General features: G+C 38.7%; 2 protein-coding genes across 2 annotated transcripts in view; both read left to right on the forward strand.

Moving 5' to 3' along the window:
* Positions 1-15,974, forward strand: part of LOC306984759 (uncharacterized protein) — a 218,689-nt gene that overhangs the window by 24,666 nt on the left and 178,049 nt on the right. The window lies entirely within an intron of this gene.
* On the forward strand, positions 654-8,118 carry LOC306984382 (uncharacterized protein). Its single transcript, XM_079585688.1, has 2 exons — positions 654-865; positions 978-8,118. Exon 2 carries the CDS (start codon positions 1,599-1,601, stop codon positions 7,581-7,583), a length of 5,985 nt encoding a protein of 1,994 aa, XP_079441814.1. The 5' UTR covers positions 654-865; positions 978-1,598; the 3' UTR covers positions 7,584-8,118.

Consider the following 15,974-nt stretch of genomic DNA (forward strand, 5'->3'; position numbering starts at 1 on the left):
AGAGAAGTGACATTGTATGGGGATGGGAGAAACCAACCCAAATAAGCTTCGGTTAAACAGGCATATAATCATTTGGGTAATTTTTTTCACATCTTCATGGACACAACAATGATTTCCCTCGTGTGTTAATATTTTTCCTTGTTATAATGTATGATTTGCAAAAATAAAAACGGCTGCGTCTTTTTAGATTAGAGAATCAAAGTGTATGCGCGTTGTTCACACGCTACATAATGGCCAAGCACGCGCCCTTAAAATACCATATGACTAACGCGCCGCTGACTTTAGACTAGGTTTTTCCTGGTTTGTGGCGGAATTGTTTTCTGAAACCGCAAAATAGCAGCAGGGAACGTTTGCGCTGGTGTTGTGCCGAATTTCGACCCCCTGCCAAATTATTACCCCCCTCGTTGAAGTCAGTACCTGATTGCCTAATTGCCTAACCTCCACGCCTCCACTTTTCGCTGAACCGCTCCCGAGAGTGCAAGTTCATCCACTAATTTACCGACGTGCGTCTGTGGAGGGAAAAATCCGCTGTGCGTCGGGTGCAAAATAGGAATGATACATGCGTCGGTGTACAATGTCAATTGCGCTGGGTGCAAGATAGGGCCCTGTGACTCCATGTTGCTTTAAGCACATTGTAAAGGATTGTTAATTTGCTTGAATTTGTAAGGTCTGTACCGATTTATGTATAATTATTTTGAAGGACTTTTATTATGATACGGCCTTAACGTGCACCAACATGTGTATAAAGCGCGCTCTATTTCCGCTATGTGTATGTGCGCACACTTTTGTGAAGGACGCAGCTTGTGATACATGACGGTTTTCTCCCCCTCATGAAGTTTTGTGCATCCCACTTGAGGGTTATAAGGTAAACTAAGTTTGATGTTTATTATTTTTTGTAATTGTATCGTTTTATTGTGATGTTGGTTAATGTGTTTGAGTGACAGTGTTTGTTTTTATTGTTTGTGTTTTTGCTGTAGCTCTTACGGTGTCTACATGAGTGTCACGAATAAAACGCTAATGGAAACATCAGTTTAAGGAGTAATTTGATCATCATTTCAAGTGGGGTAGCTACAGTAAGAGCTTGGCCATTCGTCGTTCGTCTGCTGCGTTAATGACTGGTGTCCATGCCGACGGGTCTTTAAGAAGTGGATGTTCACGGGCAGCAGGTCGATTTCCGATGGTCAAATGTGGTTCGTTTATGGATAACTACGGCTGAAATCAAGGATTAAGCGATACACTACGGATTGCGAAAGACTGTGTTCTTCTTCAGGTGACATTTATCCCTCTACGCACTTCTACAGCAGTAAACGGATATTAAGGTGAAACATTTAACCAACGACAGACATTTTCTTCAAGTTTAAAACAAGGGTTGAAATGTTTAAAGCATTTTGAAAGACCAAATAATATGTTGTGTCTGAAGAAGGGATATTTATACGAGTTTTAAAGGAAATATTTGTCTTTAAAAGGGGGTTATTTTAAAAAACACTTGATATTAATGTTTGAGGCTACATGATTAACGTTACTGTTTGGGAATTTAAATGACCTTTTAACTGTGCTGGACATTTTATATTACTGTGTGTTAATCTGGTAATTTTAAAATGACAGAGCCAAATTGTTCCTTTGATAATGTTGAATGTGAAGGGCTGATAAATAGTCTCCAACATGATATTGAAACCCTTAATAATGAGTATCACACATCAACAGAGAGTTTAAATAGACCACAGATAATAGAGACAATTGAGGCTAAAGAACAAACTTTGAGTGAACTTAAAAGTAAACTTCAAGAAAACTCTCAAGGTCCTCGACGTTCTGTTCGTCCACGAAATCCTACAGAAAAAATGCTTGCATTTCAAAAGGATGAAATTCAGAAGAAAGAAAGAAAGCTTATTTCAATGTATGAACAATGGAAAATGTCGGCACGTAAGGCTAGAGATCAACTCAAGTCTGATATTTCTGAAAGCCAGCTAGCAACTCTAATTGACACCCTGGAAGAGGAAAAGGAGAAGGTTATGCGTATCTATGTTGAAGTTAGAAATTATGTCACGCCATCTACTGAACTGAGACGTCGTATTGATGCTTGTGAGGCTGTGACAACAGAAATAATGAAAGTTGCTTATGAAAGAATATCAGGCATTGATGAATTTGATGTAGAACAAGTAAAACATCGCTTAAAAGATTTACTTGAATCTAGCCATGCTCGTTCTATCTATGGCTCCACTGTTTCTCGAATTAGCCATAAGTCTAGTGCTCAGTCAAGTCATCGTTCTGCATCTTCATGTGTAGCATCAAAACATGCTGAAGCAGCAGCAGAATTGGCGGCAAAGGAAGTGGAGTACAAAATGCTAATGGAGGAAAATAAACGGAAGGAAAAAATTCAAGACTTGCAAGAAAAACAAGAAAGAGACCTAGATGCTCAAAAACGTGAACTAGAGCAGTTACAGGCGGAAAGGGATTTAAAAGTAGCACAGGCAAGGTTCGAGGCCTATAATCGGATAGCAGTGCAGGAAGTTGACAATCCTTCAACAAACCGTGTTATCAGAGAACAACATTGCCTGCCTCCAAGCTTTTCTAGCCAACCTGCTAATGATATATCTCCATCTCAAAATGAACTGCCTTTTCTTGTTCAAGCCCTACAAGACAGCATAAATTTGAACAGATTGCCAGCTCCAGAGCCCTTTGTGTTTAACGGTGATCCCATTCAATATGTTGAGTGGAAGGCTTCTTTTACGTCATTGATCGATCGAAAGAGTATATCTGCTGCTGACAAACTTTATTATCTAAAAAGGTATGTGGGTGGATCGGCACGCAAAACCTTGGATGGTACCTTCTACAGGAGTGACGACGAAGCTTATAAGGATGCCTGGAGTAAATTAGATCAAAGGTATGGTCAACCATTTACGATTCAACGTGCTTTTCGCCAGAAGCTTGCAAATTGGCCAAAAATTCAGTCAAGGGATGCTATTGGACTTAGAGAATTTTCGGACTTTCTTAATGCCTGTCAAGATGCCATACCTCATGTTGCAAGTTTACAAATCTTAAATGACTGTGACGAAAACCAAAAGTTAGTTCAAAAACTACCTGAATGGGCTGCTTCACGTTGGAATCGACAAGTTACACAAACCTTGCGAGACAATAAGGATTTTCCTGACTTCAAGACCTTTGCAGCCTTTGTTTCATTTGAAGCAGAGATTGGTTGTAATCCAGTCACGTCATCTTATGCTCTCAGTTTAACATCTGGTAACAAACAAACTTTCAGAGAGTCCAAGGGAAATAAAGCTAATGTCCTTAATACTCAGACCGATTTGGGACTTGACAGACCAAAGATCATCAAGAAAAATGTCAAACCTCCCTGTGTGTTTTGTCAAGATCCTAAACATCAGCTCTATGATTGTTCCAAACTGATGACCAAGACACTAGCAGAACGACGGGCATATGTAAAGGAAAATAATCTTTGTTATGGATGTTTGAAAACTGGCCATAGTGCAAGAGACTGTCGCCATCGTCATTCCTGTAACTCATGTAAAGGGAAACATCCTACTTGCCTTCACGACGATAACTTCACCAAAAGAGAAAGGCTAATTCCATTAACGGCATCTGCTCCAAGGTTAGAAGATGAGTCAACAGCCGTTCTGTCTCTGAGTGTGGCTGGAAAGGGATCATCTTATACATCGATGGTTGTGCCAGTATGGTTATCATCAAGCAACAATGTGAGTACGGAAAAACTAGTTTATGCCTTGCTCGATTCACAAAGTGATACAACCTTTATCGACCAAGAAGTGAGCAATGTCTTGCAGGCAGATAAATTTCCTGTCAAGTTAAAACTGACCACCATGACTGGAAAGGATACCATAGTGAAGAGTGAAAGGATTTCAGGACTTCGTGTAAGGGGTTATAGCTCTGCCACTTACATTGAACTCCCCCCTGTCTACACTAAAGATTGTATTCCTGTCAACCATGCACATATACCTACGTGTGAAACAGCCAAACGTTGGAATCATCTTTCTGCAATTGCTGAGGAGATGCCCTCTTTGAAGGACTGTGAAGCTGGTCTTTTGATTGGCTATAATTGTGCTAGAGCGCTGGCACCAAGACAAGCGATTTTAGGAGAGAATGACGAACCTTATGCGGTCAAGACTGATTTGGGTTGGAGCATTGTTGGACCTTCATTACCCAGGCTTGACTCTTCAGGTATCACTAGTCTCTGTCATAGACTTTCTGTTAAAGAAATTCCTTCATTGACTCCAGCAGATGCCATACGCATTTTAGAATCTGATTTTAAGGATGCTAATGATGATGACAAAACTCTTTCCCAAGATGACATCACCTTTTTGAACAAATTAAGTGATGGTATAAAGAGAAATAGCTCTGGACACTATGAAATGCCTCTACCCTTTAAAGAGAGACCTAATTTGCCAGACAACAGACAACTTGCTCTTGTGAGACTTAACCATCTAAAGAGAAAATTGTTAAAGGACCAAAGGTACAAAGAGCATTATGTCAAATTTATGGAGGAGGTCATTGACAGAGGAGAGGCAGAGGAAGTTAAAGATGGAGGGAGTCAAGGTAAAAAATGGTATGTTCCTCATCACGGTGTTTATCACCCGAAGAAACCAGATAAGCTGAGAGTTGTTTTTGATTGTTCTGCGAGGTATGGTGGAATAAGTTTAAATGATCATCTCCTGCAAGGACCTGACTTGATGAACAATTTGACCGGTGTTCTTCTCAGATTTCGCCAGCACCCTGTTGCTTTAATATGTGATATTGAGAAAATGTTTCATCAGTTCCATGTGCCTGAAGCAGACAGAGACTTTCTGCGTTTCTTGTGGTGGAAAAATGGAGACTTAAAAGAACAACCTCAAGAGTACAGAATGACAGTTCATCTCTTTGGAGCGTCTTCATCTCCAGGATGTGTGAACTATGGATTGAAGCATTTGGCTGAAGGTAACAAGGATCAGTACCCTTTGGGATTTCAGTTTGTAATGAATGATTTCTATGTAGATGATGGTGTTACAAGTGTACAAACGACAGAGGATGCAATTCAACTTGCTCAAGAAGCCCGAGACCTTTGTGCCATTGGTGGCCTTAGACTTCACAAATTTGTGTCCAATTATAATGCTGTGCTGGAAAGTATTCCTCCCTCAGAACGAGCAATCAATGTAAAGGAACCTGATCTCTCATTTGATTCCTTGACAGAGCGAACATTGGGGATTCAGTGGAACATGGAACGTGATTGTTTCAAGTTTGATATTTCTCTCAAGGAACAGCCAGCAACTCGACGTGGAATCTTATCTACGATTGCATCATTGTATGACCCATTAGGGTTCTTGGCTCCATTCATTCTTCATGGAAAGAAAATACTTCAGGAAGTATGCAGACATGGTACAGGTTGGGACGACACACTGAGAAATGAGTTGCAGCCAAGTTGGGAGTGCTGGAAAAGAGATTTGGGCAACTTGAAGAAAGTGAATATTCCCCGCACATATGCTCCTCCTGGGTTTGGAAAGGTAACGGAAGTAGAGCTGCATCATTTTTCAGATGCTAGTACTAGTGGCTATGGACAGTGCTCATATCTGAGATTGAAGAATGAAAGTAAAAATGTCCATGTTGCTCTTGCCATGGGGAAGTCTCGTGTATCTCCTTTAAAGATTACAACTATTCCAAGGTTGGAGTTGACGGCTGCAGTCGTTTCAGTGAATGTCAGTAAAATCCTTAAGCAAGAACTTCGGTTTACTGACATCACAGAGTTTTTCTGGACTGACTCCAAGGTTGTTCTGGGATATATCAATAATGAGGCCAGACGATTTCATACGTTTGTTGCTAACAGAGTACAAAGGATTCATTTAAGTACAGTTCCGCAGCAATGGCGGTATGTTCCAACAAAGGACAATCCTGCAGATCATGTCTCAAGAGGTCTCACTGTTGATGAAATGATTTCATCTGACTGGTTCACAGGGCCAAGGTTCTTATGGAATAAGGAGATGGTTCTTCCCGCCAACGAGATTACAGAATTACAACTAGGTGACTCAGAAGTCAGATGCTCTCAAACGCTTAACACAAAAGCAGTGGAACAGGAAACCATTATAAATCGCCTGTCAAAGTTCTCAACTTGGTCTCAGGTAATAGGAGCAATTGCACGTATTCAACGACGGATTCGCAAGGATAAGTCAAACAGACTTTCTACAGTTGAGGAAAGAGAAAAGGCTGAGAGCCACATAATCAAACTTCTGCAAAGACATGTGTTTGAAATTGAATTGAAAGCATTAAGTAAGGGTATCCAATTGTCATCTCACAATGAATTGTACAACCTTGATCCATTTCTCGATAGTGATGGTGTGCTTAAGGTGGGAGGAAGACTTCGCAATTCTTCTCTTTGTAGTCTACTCAAACATCCTACAATTATCCCCAAAGACCATCACATTACAAAAATGATCATAGCTGACTGCCATGAAAGAGTTAAACATCAAGGTAAAGGATTTACCATCAATGAGATTCGTTCAAGGGGGTTTTGGATCCCAGGCATCAATCGTGTTGTAGCATCTCATGTGCGTAATTGTGTTACCTGTAGAAAACACAGGCGTCCAACAGAAGAGCAAAAGATGGCTGACTTGCCTTCAGAGAGAGTGAATCCTTCTCCACCATTCACTTACTGTGGTATGGATTGTTTTGGCCCATTTCCTGTGAAACTAGGACGAAAGGTGCACAAAAGATATGGATTGATCTTCACTTGTCTGTCTTCCCGTGCCATTCATATTGAGATGCTTGATTCAATGTCAACAGATTCCTTCATTAATAGCTTGCGCTGTTTTATTGCCATACGTGGAGCTGTGCGGCAGATTAGATCTGATCAAGGGAGCAACTTTGTGGGGGCTAAGAATGAGTTGGCTGAAGCACTCCAAGAACTTGACACTGAGAAGTTGAATAACTTCTTGGCTTTGAATCAATGCGACTTTGTTATGAATGCACCATGTGCAAGTCATACAGGAGGTGTATGGGAGCGACAAATTAGGACTGTCAGAAGTGTCCTCCAGTCTACACTTTTAATTGCTTCTGAAAGGATTGACGATTCATCTTTAAGAGCGTTCTTTTACGAAGCCATGTCAATTGTAAACAGTCGCCCACTCACTGTCAACAATTTAAGTGACCCAAATAGCCTTGAACCCATAACGCCAAATCATTTTCTTACCATGAAATCCACCATTGCCTTACCTCCTCCAGGCAAGTTCACTAAAGAAGATCTTTATGCCAGAAAAAGGTGGCGCCATGTCCAATATCTTGCTGAACAATTTTGGAGTCGCTGGCGTAAAGAGTATCTCTCAAACATTGCAGTCAGACAGCGTTGGCACACCCCTAAGAGAAATTTGTCAATTGGGGACATAGTGATCGTCAAGGACAATGATCTACCTAGGCACAAATGGTTGTTAGGTAGGATTGTAGAAACGACCATAGATTCGGATGGACTTGTGAGGAGAGTTAGGGTTCATCTTGGTGACAAAAATCTTGGAAAGAAGGGAGAACGTCTAGGGAAGCCTTCTGTAATTGAACGTCCTATTCAGAAGTTGGTTTTACTGTTGGAGACTTGTTAAAGTTTGTTTGTTTCTTTATTTTTTTTGTTGTTTTGTATTGTTTGAAGTGTCATTGTAATTTTGAAATCATTTGTTTATTATAACGCATGATTTGGTGGGAGTGTAAAGGATTGTTAATTTGCTTGAATTTGTAAGGTCTGTACCGATTTATGTATAATTATTTTGAAGGACTTTTATTATGATACGGCCTTAACGTGCACCAACATGTGTATAAAGCGCGCTCTATTTCCGCTATGTGTATGTGCGCACACTTTTGTGAAGGACGCAGCTTGTGATACATGACGGTTTTCTCCCCCTCATGAAGTTTTGTGCATCCCACTTGAGGGTTATAAGGTAAACTAAGTTTGATGTTTATTATTTTTTGTAATTGTATCGTTTTATTGTGATGTTGGTTAATGTGTTTGAGTGACAGTGTTTGTTTTTATTGTTTGTGTTTTTGCTGTAGCTCTTACGGTGTCTACATGAGTGTCACGAATAAAACGCTAATGGAAACATCAGTTTAAGGAGTAATTTGATCATCATTTCAAGTGGGGTAGCTACACACATCATTCTGCACCCGCGATGCGCATACGCGCTTTGTGCCACTCTGTTTTGAAGCGTTTCATATTATCATGGTTTTGCGCACTGAAAGATTATTAAAAGCCTATATCTTTTTGTCGTATCTATCATATCTTGTTGCCTCATTAAAAAGCTGCACAATATTCTGAATTCTTTACATTCATATATAAATATGAAATTGTTAAATGTATAAATACCTGAATACATTTGATAAGAGTACTGATAGTAATTTGTTTTTATTAAAGGGGGTCATGACATGAGAAACCAAATTTGCCTTGATCTTTTGGTATATAAGAGGTCTTTGTACCATTAAAACATCCTGCACGTTTCATAGCTTAAGACAGATCCCCATTATAAACGAATCATTTATTTAATCAAGCTCTAAATACAGCTCGTTCTGGATCCATGGTAAGAAGTGACGTCACGGTGCGAAGTGACGTACCAGCGTTTGCATATAGACTGCCTCCAGCACAAGACAACTACGCTTTAAGCGCAAGGCAACTACGCTCATTTCGTATTGAGAAACGGTGGGAAAAGGTCATAAATCACTACATTTTAAAAGTTTTTGTAAAAAAAACTATAGTAATACTATAATTGCACCTAAGGGAACATAATAATAAAATAAAATAAAACATGTCATGACCCCTTTAACATGTTTAGATTTTATAAAATTACTGTGCAGATATTTTCAAGAATTACTTTTTGCTGCTGATTTATACACTCACTAAGTTTAATAAAACTTGTCATAGCTATTGAATACATTTATTTAATATTTAAAGTTGTTAACTGTAATCTTACACTGCAAAATTATAACTTACAAAGGATTAAATTCATCACAATTATTTAATTAATGAAGCCCTAAAACAGACAATTAATCGGCATAAACACAATTTTTTTTTAGATAATTCATTGTCAGCCAAATTCCATAATCGTGACAGGCCTATTTCAATCTTGAATTGTCTAATTTAATATGTTTGTTTTAGGTCTGATGGAACAAAGTGAAGTGGAGGAGAAACGCCATCAGTTTCAGAAACCTCAACAAAACACTCAAAGAAGAGGAGAGAAATGTTCTTGCATCTGCTCTCAGTGTGGATCGAGCTTCACAACTAAATCAAACTTGAAGAAACACATGATAATCCACACCGGTGAGAAACCCTTCACATGCCGTCAGTGTGGAAAGAGCTTCTCATGGGCAGCTAGTCTCAAAAATCATCTGCAGATTCACTCAGGAAAAAGATCATTCGGCTGTGATCAGTGTGACAAGACATTTGTTATGGCAGAGTACCTGAAAAGACACATGAAAATTCATGCAGATGTGAAGCCTCATGTGTGTTCTGTGTGTGGAAAGAGTTGGTTACGACTGGACAAATTAAAGCAGCACCTAAAAATACACAACGGTGTGAGATCTTATTTGTGCTTTGACTGCGGGAAGACATTTATTACACCCGGCGACTTAAAACAACACCAGAGAGTTCACACTGGAGAGAAACCGTACAAGTGTTCACACTGTGAAAAGAGCTTCTCTCATTTATCATCCTTGAAAGAACATAAGAGAGTTCACACTGGAGAGAAACCGTACAAGTGTTCACACTGTGGAAAGAGCTTCGCTCGATCAAGATCCTTGAAAGAACATAAGAGAGTTCACTCTGGAGAGAAGCCGTACAAGTGCTCTTCATGTGGGAAGAGTTTCACCCAATCATCTGGTCTATGGACTCATGAGAAAAAGCATTGTCCAAAGTTGTCTAAGTGATCAAAGTTCACAGTCAGATCCATCACTTAAAATAGTCTGATATTCTGATAAATCAAATGGTGTATATACCATCTTATAACATTGTTCTTATTGAGAGACTTAATAACTTTATTTCAGTTCAAAGAGTTTCAACATTGTATTCTTGGTTATTATTTATCTGTTTTGAAAAAATGTTCGAGTATGGAAAAATGATAAAAATCGAGTATGTTCGAGCATCGAAAAAAATGTTTTGACTGGATGTTTTTTCAATTTACTTTCTTTCAAAATATGGCTTTTACAGCTGCTATCTAGTGGTTAAAATATGAACTTACACTAAAATAATTTAAGCTTTTAACGACATGGACTTTGATCAACAGTATGGTAAAAGTCAAATGAAAATAAAGTCCTTAAATGTGTAGTTTTGATCCTCAGGATAAAATGAGTGAGTGACAATAGATGTTCCTCCCTTAAATGAACTAATGTTGTTGGGGTTGAGGAGATGAGGCGAGGACTCAAACGCAGAACAATGGGTTTTATTAAGTATAAAAAAATAAAACAAGAACAAACAAAAACTTCCCAGAGGGGGAAACCATGACTTGACTTTAACTTGGCTAGACTAGACAAGGCAGACACATAAGGTACATTCAACATACAATTGACAACAAACCAGCACAGGACTGCAAACACTGTGAAAATAAATAGGGAGAGCAAACAAAGCAGGTAATGAGGGAGGACAGGTGTGGCAAATGAATCAATAATTATCAGGTTATAAGGAGGGCGGGGTTAGACAATTGACAGGAGAGCACATGGCGCAAGGAAGCACATGACAATTATGTGCTCACACCAAACATGACAAAACACAAGCACATGGCCAGTAAAACAAATCAAGCCATGTGCTCACACAAAACGCAGCTAATGAAAACACTCATAAGCCGCGTGTTCACACAAAACATGACATTCAAAGCACGCGGCCGATGTAAACACGAACCGCGTGCTACACAGGACACAACAACACGCAGACGAGCGCCGCTCGAGCGAACTCGAAACAGCGCTCACGTGACAAGACAGAGCGCACGAGAGCGAGCAAAAGCTCATTCCGTGCGCTCACAACAGAAAACAAACACACGGAGCATGGATGTATGAGGCCCCGTTTACACGATGGGAAAACGCAGATATTTTTCTGCGGTTTGGCCTGTCATTTACACGAAAACGCCGTTTTTATCCCAGAAAACGATTATTTCTAAAAACTCCGGCCAAAGTGGAGATTTCTGAAAACGCCGGTTATATGTTGTCGTGTCAACTGGGAGAAACGGGGTTTTAGGTTCTCTCTTGTCGATTCTGAGGATTCTGATTGGCTTGCATGGCTTTATCCTTCTCCCTACACTGCCGCCCATAGGTTTGGCATAGTTATGATGGCGCTCGACGGCGTATTTATGCGGGTTGTGTGCACGATGTTATTATTGAAAACGGAGGGGGGGAAATATTCGTTTCTCTAAATACCCGGCTATGTGTAAATGTGGCCTAAATCCCGACACGGAACCGAAACCAAACTAGACAGACGTGCCGGGATCCAAACACTGTGCACCGCACATGTAACACGTAAACAAGTGAGTGCACGGCTCGAGCACGCTCGAAACCGCGCACTCAGACAGAGACAAAACCGGGAGTGTCAGAGCTCTGTCACAAAACCAAGAAATGAATTAGACCGAAGTGACAGAACCCTGACAAATGTTGTACATTACACTGAAACGTTACTGACTTGACAGCACATACAGATTGTTAGTTGTGTTTAGCAATATGTAATTTTTTTATTTTTATTTTATTTTATGTAGGCTTATGAATAATCGAACCTGGTTAACACAAGGTGTAACACAATGAATAACAGAAGATTAGTTTATTTCAGACATGTTTAATCGTTGTCTGATTACAGCAATAAACCCTCATCAATATTCTTTCATCTCTGAACTGAATTGAAGAATTGATAGTTTAACAGTGATGGAAATATCTATGCACATTTCTTATGAAAGAGCAAAGTTAAAGTAAAAAAAATGAAATAATGCATCCATCCATCCATCCAGTTCCGCTTATCCGGGGCCGGGTCGCGGGGGCAGCAGTCTAAGCAGAGATGCCCAGACTTCCCTCTCCCTAGACACTTCCTCCAGCTCTTCCTGCGGGAGACATAGTCCCTCCAGCGTGTCCTAGGTCTTCCCCGGGGTCTCCTCTCGGTGGGACGCGCCCAGAACACCTTCCCAGGGTGTAGAGCATTTATTTGCCGAAAACGATAACTGTTCAAAATAACAAAAAAAGATGCTTTGTCCTTCACAGAGACAAATCTGCCCGATCGCAGCCTTGCTGAAGCACCCCCAGATCATCAGTGTTCAGCTTTGTCCAACACCTGGTCGTCTAATGGTTAGACGGAGACCTGGAGAGGCCTACAAGCCACAGTGTCTCGCACCCACTGTGAAATTTGGTGGAGGATCGGTGATGATCTGGGGGTGCTTCTGCAAGGCTGGAATCGGGCAGATTTGTCTCTGTGAGGAACGCATGAAACAAGCCACGTACAAGGTTGTCCTGGAAGAACACTTGCTTCCTTCTGCTCTGACATTGTTTCCCAACTCTGAGGATTGGGTTTTCCAGCAGGACAATGTTCCAGCCACACAGCCAGGCCAATCAAGATGTGGATGGAGGACCACTAGATCAAGACCCTGTCATGGCCAGCCCAATCTCCAGACCTGAACTCCATTGAAAACCTCTGGAATGTGATCAAGAGGAAGATGGATGGTCACAAGCCATCAAACAAAGCCGAGCTGCTTGAATGTTTGCACCTGGAGTGCAAAGACCAAGACGCATGAAAGCTGAGATTGAAAATCAGGGTTATTCCACCAAATATTGATTTCTGAGATCTTCCTAAGTTAAAAGATTAGTATTGTGTTGTTTAAGTAAGCAATAAGGTACGAGAGGCTGTGCTGTATCGTGAATAAGTCACGGCTGAAGGGCGTTGCAACCGATTCACGAACTTATTCACGATACAGCACTAGCCTCGAGTACCTTATTGCTTTTATAAAACGGTTACCACACAATACAACTATTAAAGCCGAAAATATATGTATCTATGCAACTTTCATGAAGTAAAATCACTAAAAGCCTTCCTTCCGCTGGAAAAAATAGTCCCTGACTGTAAACAGCAACAGAAGTTACATACATTATTTCGCCAATAGATGGCGGCAAAGACTGTCGTTATGAGTGAGTCAGTCAGTGGAGAAGACTTTTATATTGAAAGGACTCAAACTTGTGATCACGGAGAAGGAAGACGCAACTGACAGATGACTATAGGCACGGGAAAGATATCGCAGCGGACATTCAAACGGATTTTTTTATTATTATGAATGTATAGGACTGACCTGAAGGAAAATGCTATATCTACTGTAAATGCAGGTACACTCGCTTACTCGATCTCTCACACTACTGTAACGTTAGCTTCAATGAACAATATCAACGAGATCAAACGTGTTTAAGTTGCTAAGAGCGGTTGCTAGGGGTGTTGTGCAGTGATACATAGAACCGTTGGGTGAAGCGGTCATAGCCGTGTTTTATCGTGAATTAAACACAGCTATTAACCAATCAGAATCAAGGATTGGAACTAACCGTTTTATAAAAATGAATATGAACTTATTTTCTTTCCATTAGGCCTAATCGAGGTCTGACAACACTGCATATTTTTTGTTATTTTGACCAGTTGTCGTTTTCTGCAAATAAATGCTCTAATGACAATATTTTTATTTGGAATTTGGGAGAAATGTTGTCAGTAGTTTGTTAATTAATGTTAATTTTACCCAAACACATATCTATAAAACCAGAGAAACTGATCATTTTGCAGTAGTCTCTTTTTTTTCTTCCAGAGCTGTATATATATATATATATATATATACATAATGTAAAGGCTGTTTGAATAAGCCTCAGGCTGAAGGAAATGCACATTCACACCTGTACAGTAGAGGGCGCCGCTCTAACAAACAGCTGCGCATTCACACATGGAATATTGAATATGTCTTACTTCAGCAATAAAAACAAAAAAGAAACACAAGTGTGTTGTTTATCTAAAGTCATTTCTGCTTATTCATATATGGTTGAATTGGATCAAAGGCATTGGTTAATACAGTGAGATTAAATACATAAAGTATATTTGTGTATATAATTTGTGTATATAATATAATTTAACATTTAATTATTGCAGGTTTGCGTAATTTTCTGTTTGCATTTCACTGTTTTTACTCGTTTTGGGAAATACTGAATCTGTTTTTGTGCCAGTGAGATGAGTAAATGTATGTTCACATTTAGTTAGATCTAATAATGTTCACACACAACACCTCTGCACTTACTTATGATTTCTCTTAACTTGGGGACAGGAGAGCTGTCAGATGGGAAAAAGTTTTGTGTGTAAGTTTAAAAGCAATGTGTTATGTTACTACTTACTTTTAAAAGTAATCTGATACTTTTAATGCGATTCCCCCGACACTGCTCACAAATAAGGGTGTATGGAAAGGTTAAGGACATGACATATGAGATGCAACTATTTTCATTGCATTTATCAAAGGGACACAGCACAGACCTGAAGTAACCCAAGTGCTAATCTGGATAGAGTGACAATAATGCCATATAATAGTCAAATAATAAGGTTAAAGGAAATTATACAGTGATGTAATTATAGATTATATTATTGTAGTCAGAGTATAGATTTAAATACCTGTGATAAAAAATTAAATGACAACATGTTCTAAATATCAAGTAATGTTATATAATAGCACAATCTAGTGAAAATGAGAAGTATTATATTAAAACAGAACAAAGAACAAACATAAAAGGAAAAATTACATATCATGTTTACATATATCCACATAAGGATGCAATATATTAGCTACAATAAATAAATACAATTAAATTAAACTGAAAGGGCATCACAAACATTTTAATTGCAGAACAAATAAGTACAAAGATGAACAGGGAAAACATATTTGAATCCCAAATAAGATACAATAACAATAAAAAAATAGAATAAACGCATGGAATTATGTACATAAACAGATTAAAAAGTATTAAACAGTATTAACGATAAATCACATTTTCATAGAGCATCAAAAATGTGGCACTTTTATTGTGAACTATGAAATAAGATAATTAAATGATTTTTTTTTTAGAGAATTTAATTCAATACTACATAATTAAAATGACTATTAGACACACAATGGAGATTTAAACTTTTTATGATTGAAAAATTTTGTGTACAACAGAGCCTAATGTATGACAACATATTCAAGAGATAAATATCAAGGTTCTCATAATAAAACATTATATATTTGCGAACAAAACAGGGAAAATAAAGGAACTTAAATCAGCCCAAAATTGTTTGGTCGTATTACATCAAAAAAATAATACACATGCTGTTTCTTCTAAAAGACCACAAAAAGATTGTCTTATCAATGTCATAATATTTAGAACTATAGTGGAATTAACAGGATGGATTTTATGAAGGATTTTAAAATCGACTTTATACAAACCTTGCCAGGCGAAAGCCAGGCCTTTTCCCAATCTACAAAGATCAGTAGAATTTACCCCATTCTTTCTATTTGAAAGATCTTGTGAATATGTTTGTTGTTGCATTTCCTATAAGAGATCAATGCCACCTAAAAGCAAAAAAAAAAAAAAATGGATTGATTGATTTTATTAAGTTGGACTAAACCTAAGTAGCTTTTATCAAGATATGATATTCTTTTGGTGGAACTGGAAAGCCGTGGAGATTCATAAATTGTTCATAAGTTAGAATATTACATACAGAATCATCAAACTAGGATATGATGCAATTAAAATGGCTGTTAAACAAGCTAGAGAAAAAGAGGGACTTATTTTTAACAGTTTGGCTTTATCAGATTGTTCCAGAAAACTTTGTGTGGGGAAAAGCTTTGAACAAAACACATTTTCCAAAAGAAAAAAGCCTATTGTTGATGAAAGTTGGAAAAGGAGACCACCCCAGCTGGCATTCGACTGACCTTAAACGTTTAAATGTGGTTGAAATAATGTCAGTTTATAAAAAAAAAACATTAATTCAA

The sequence above is a fragment of the Phoxinus phoxinus genome (genome assembly GCF_949152265.1).
Source record: "Phoxinus phoxinus genome assembly, chromosome: 17".
Classification (NCBI taxonomy): domain Eukaryota; kingdom Metazoa; phylum Chordata; class Actinopteri; order Cypriniformes; family Leuciscidae; genus Phoxinus; species Phoxinus phoxinus.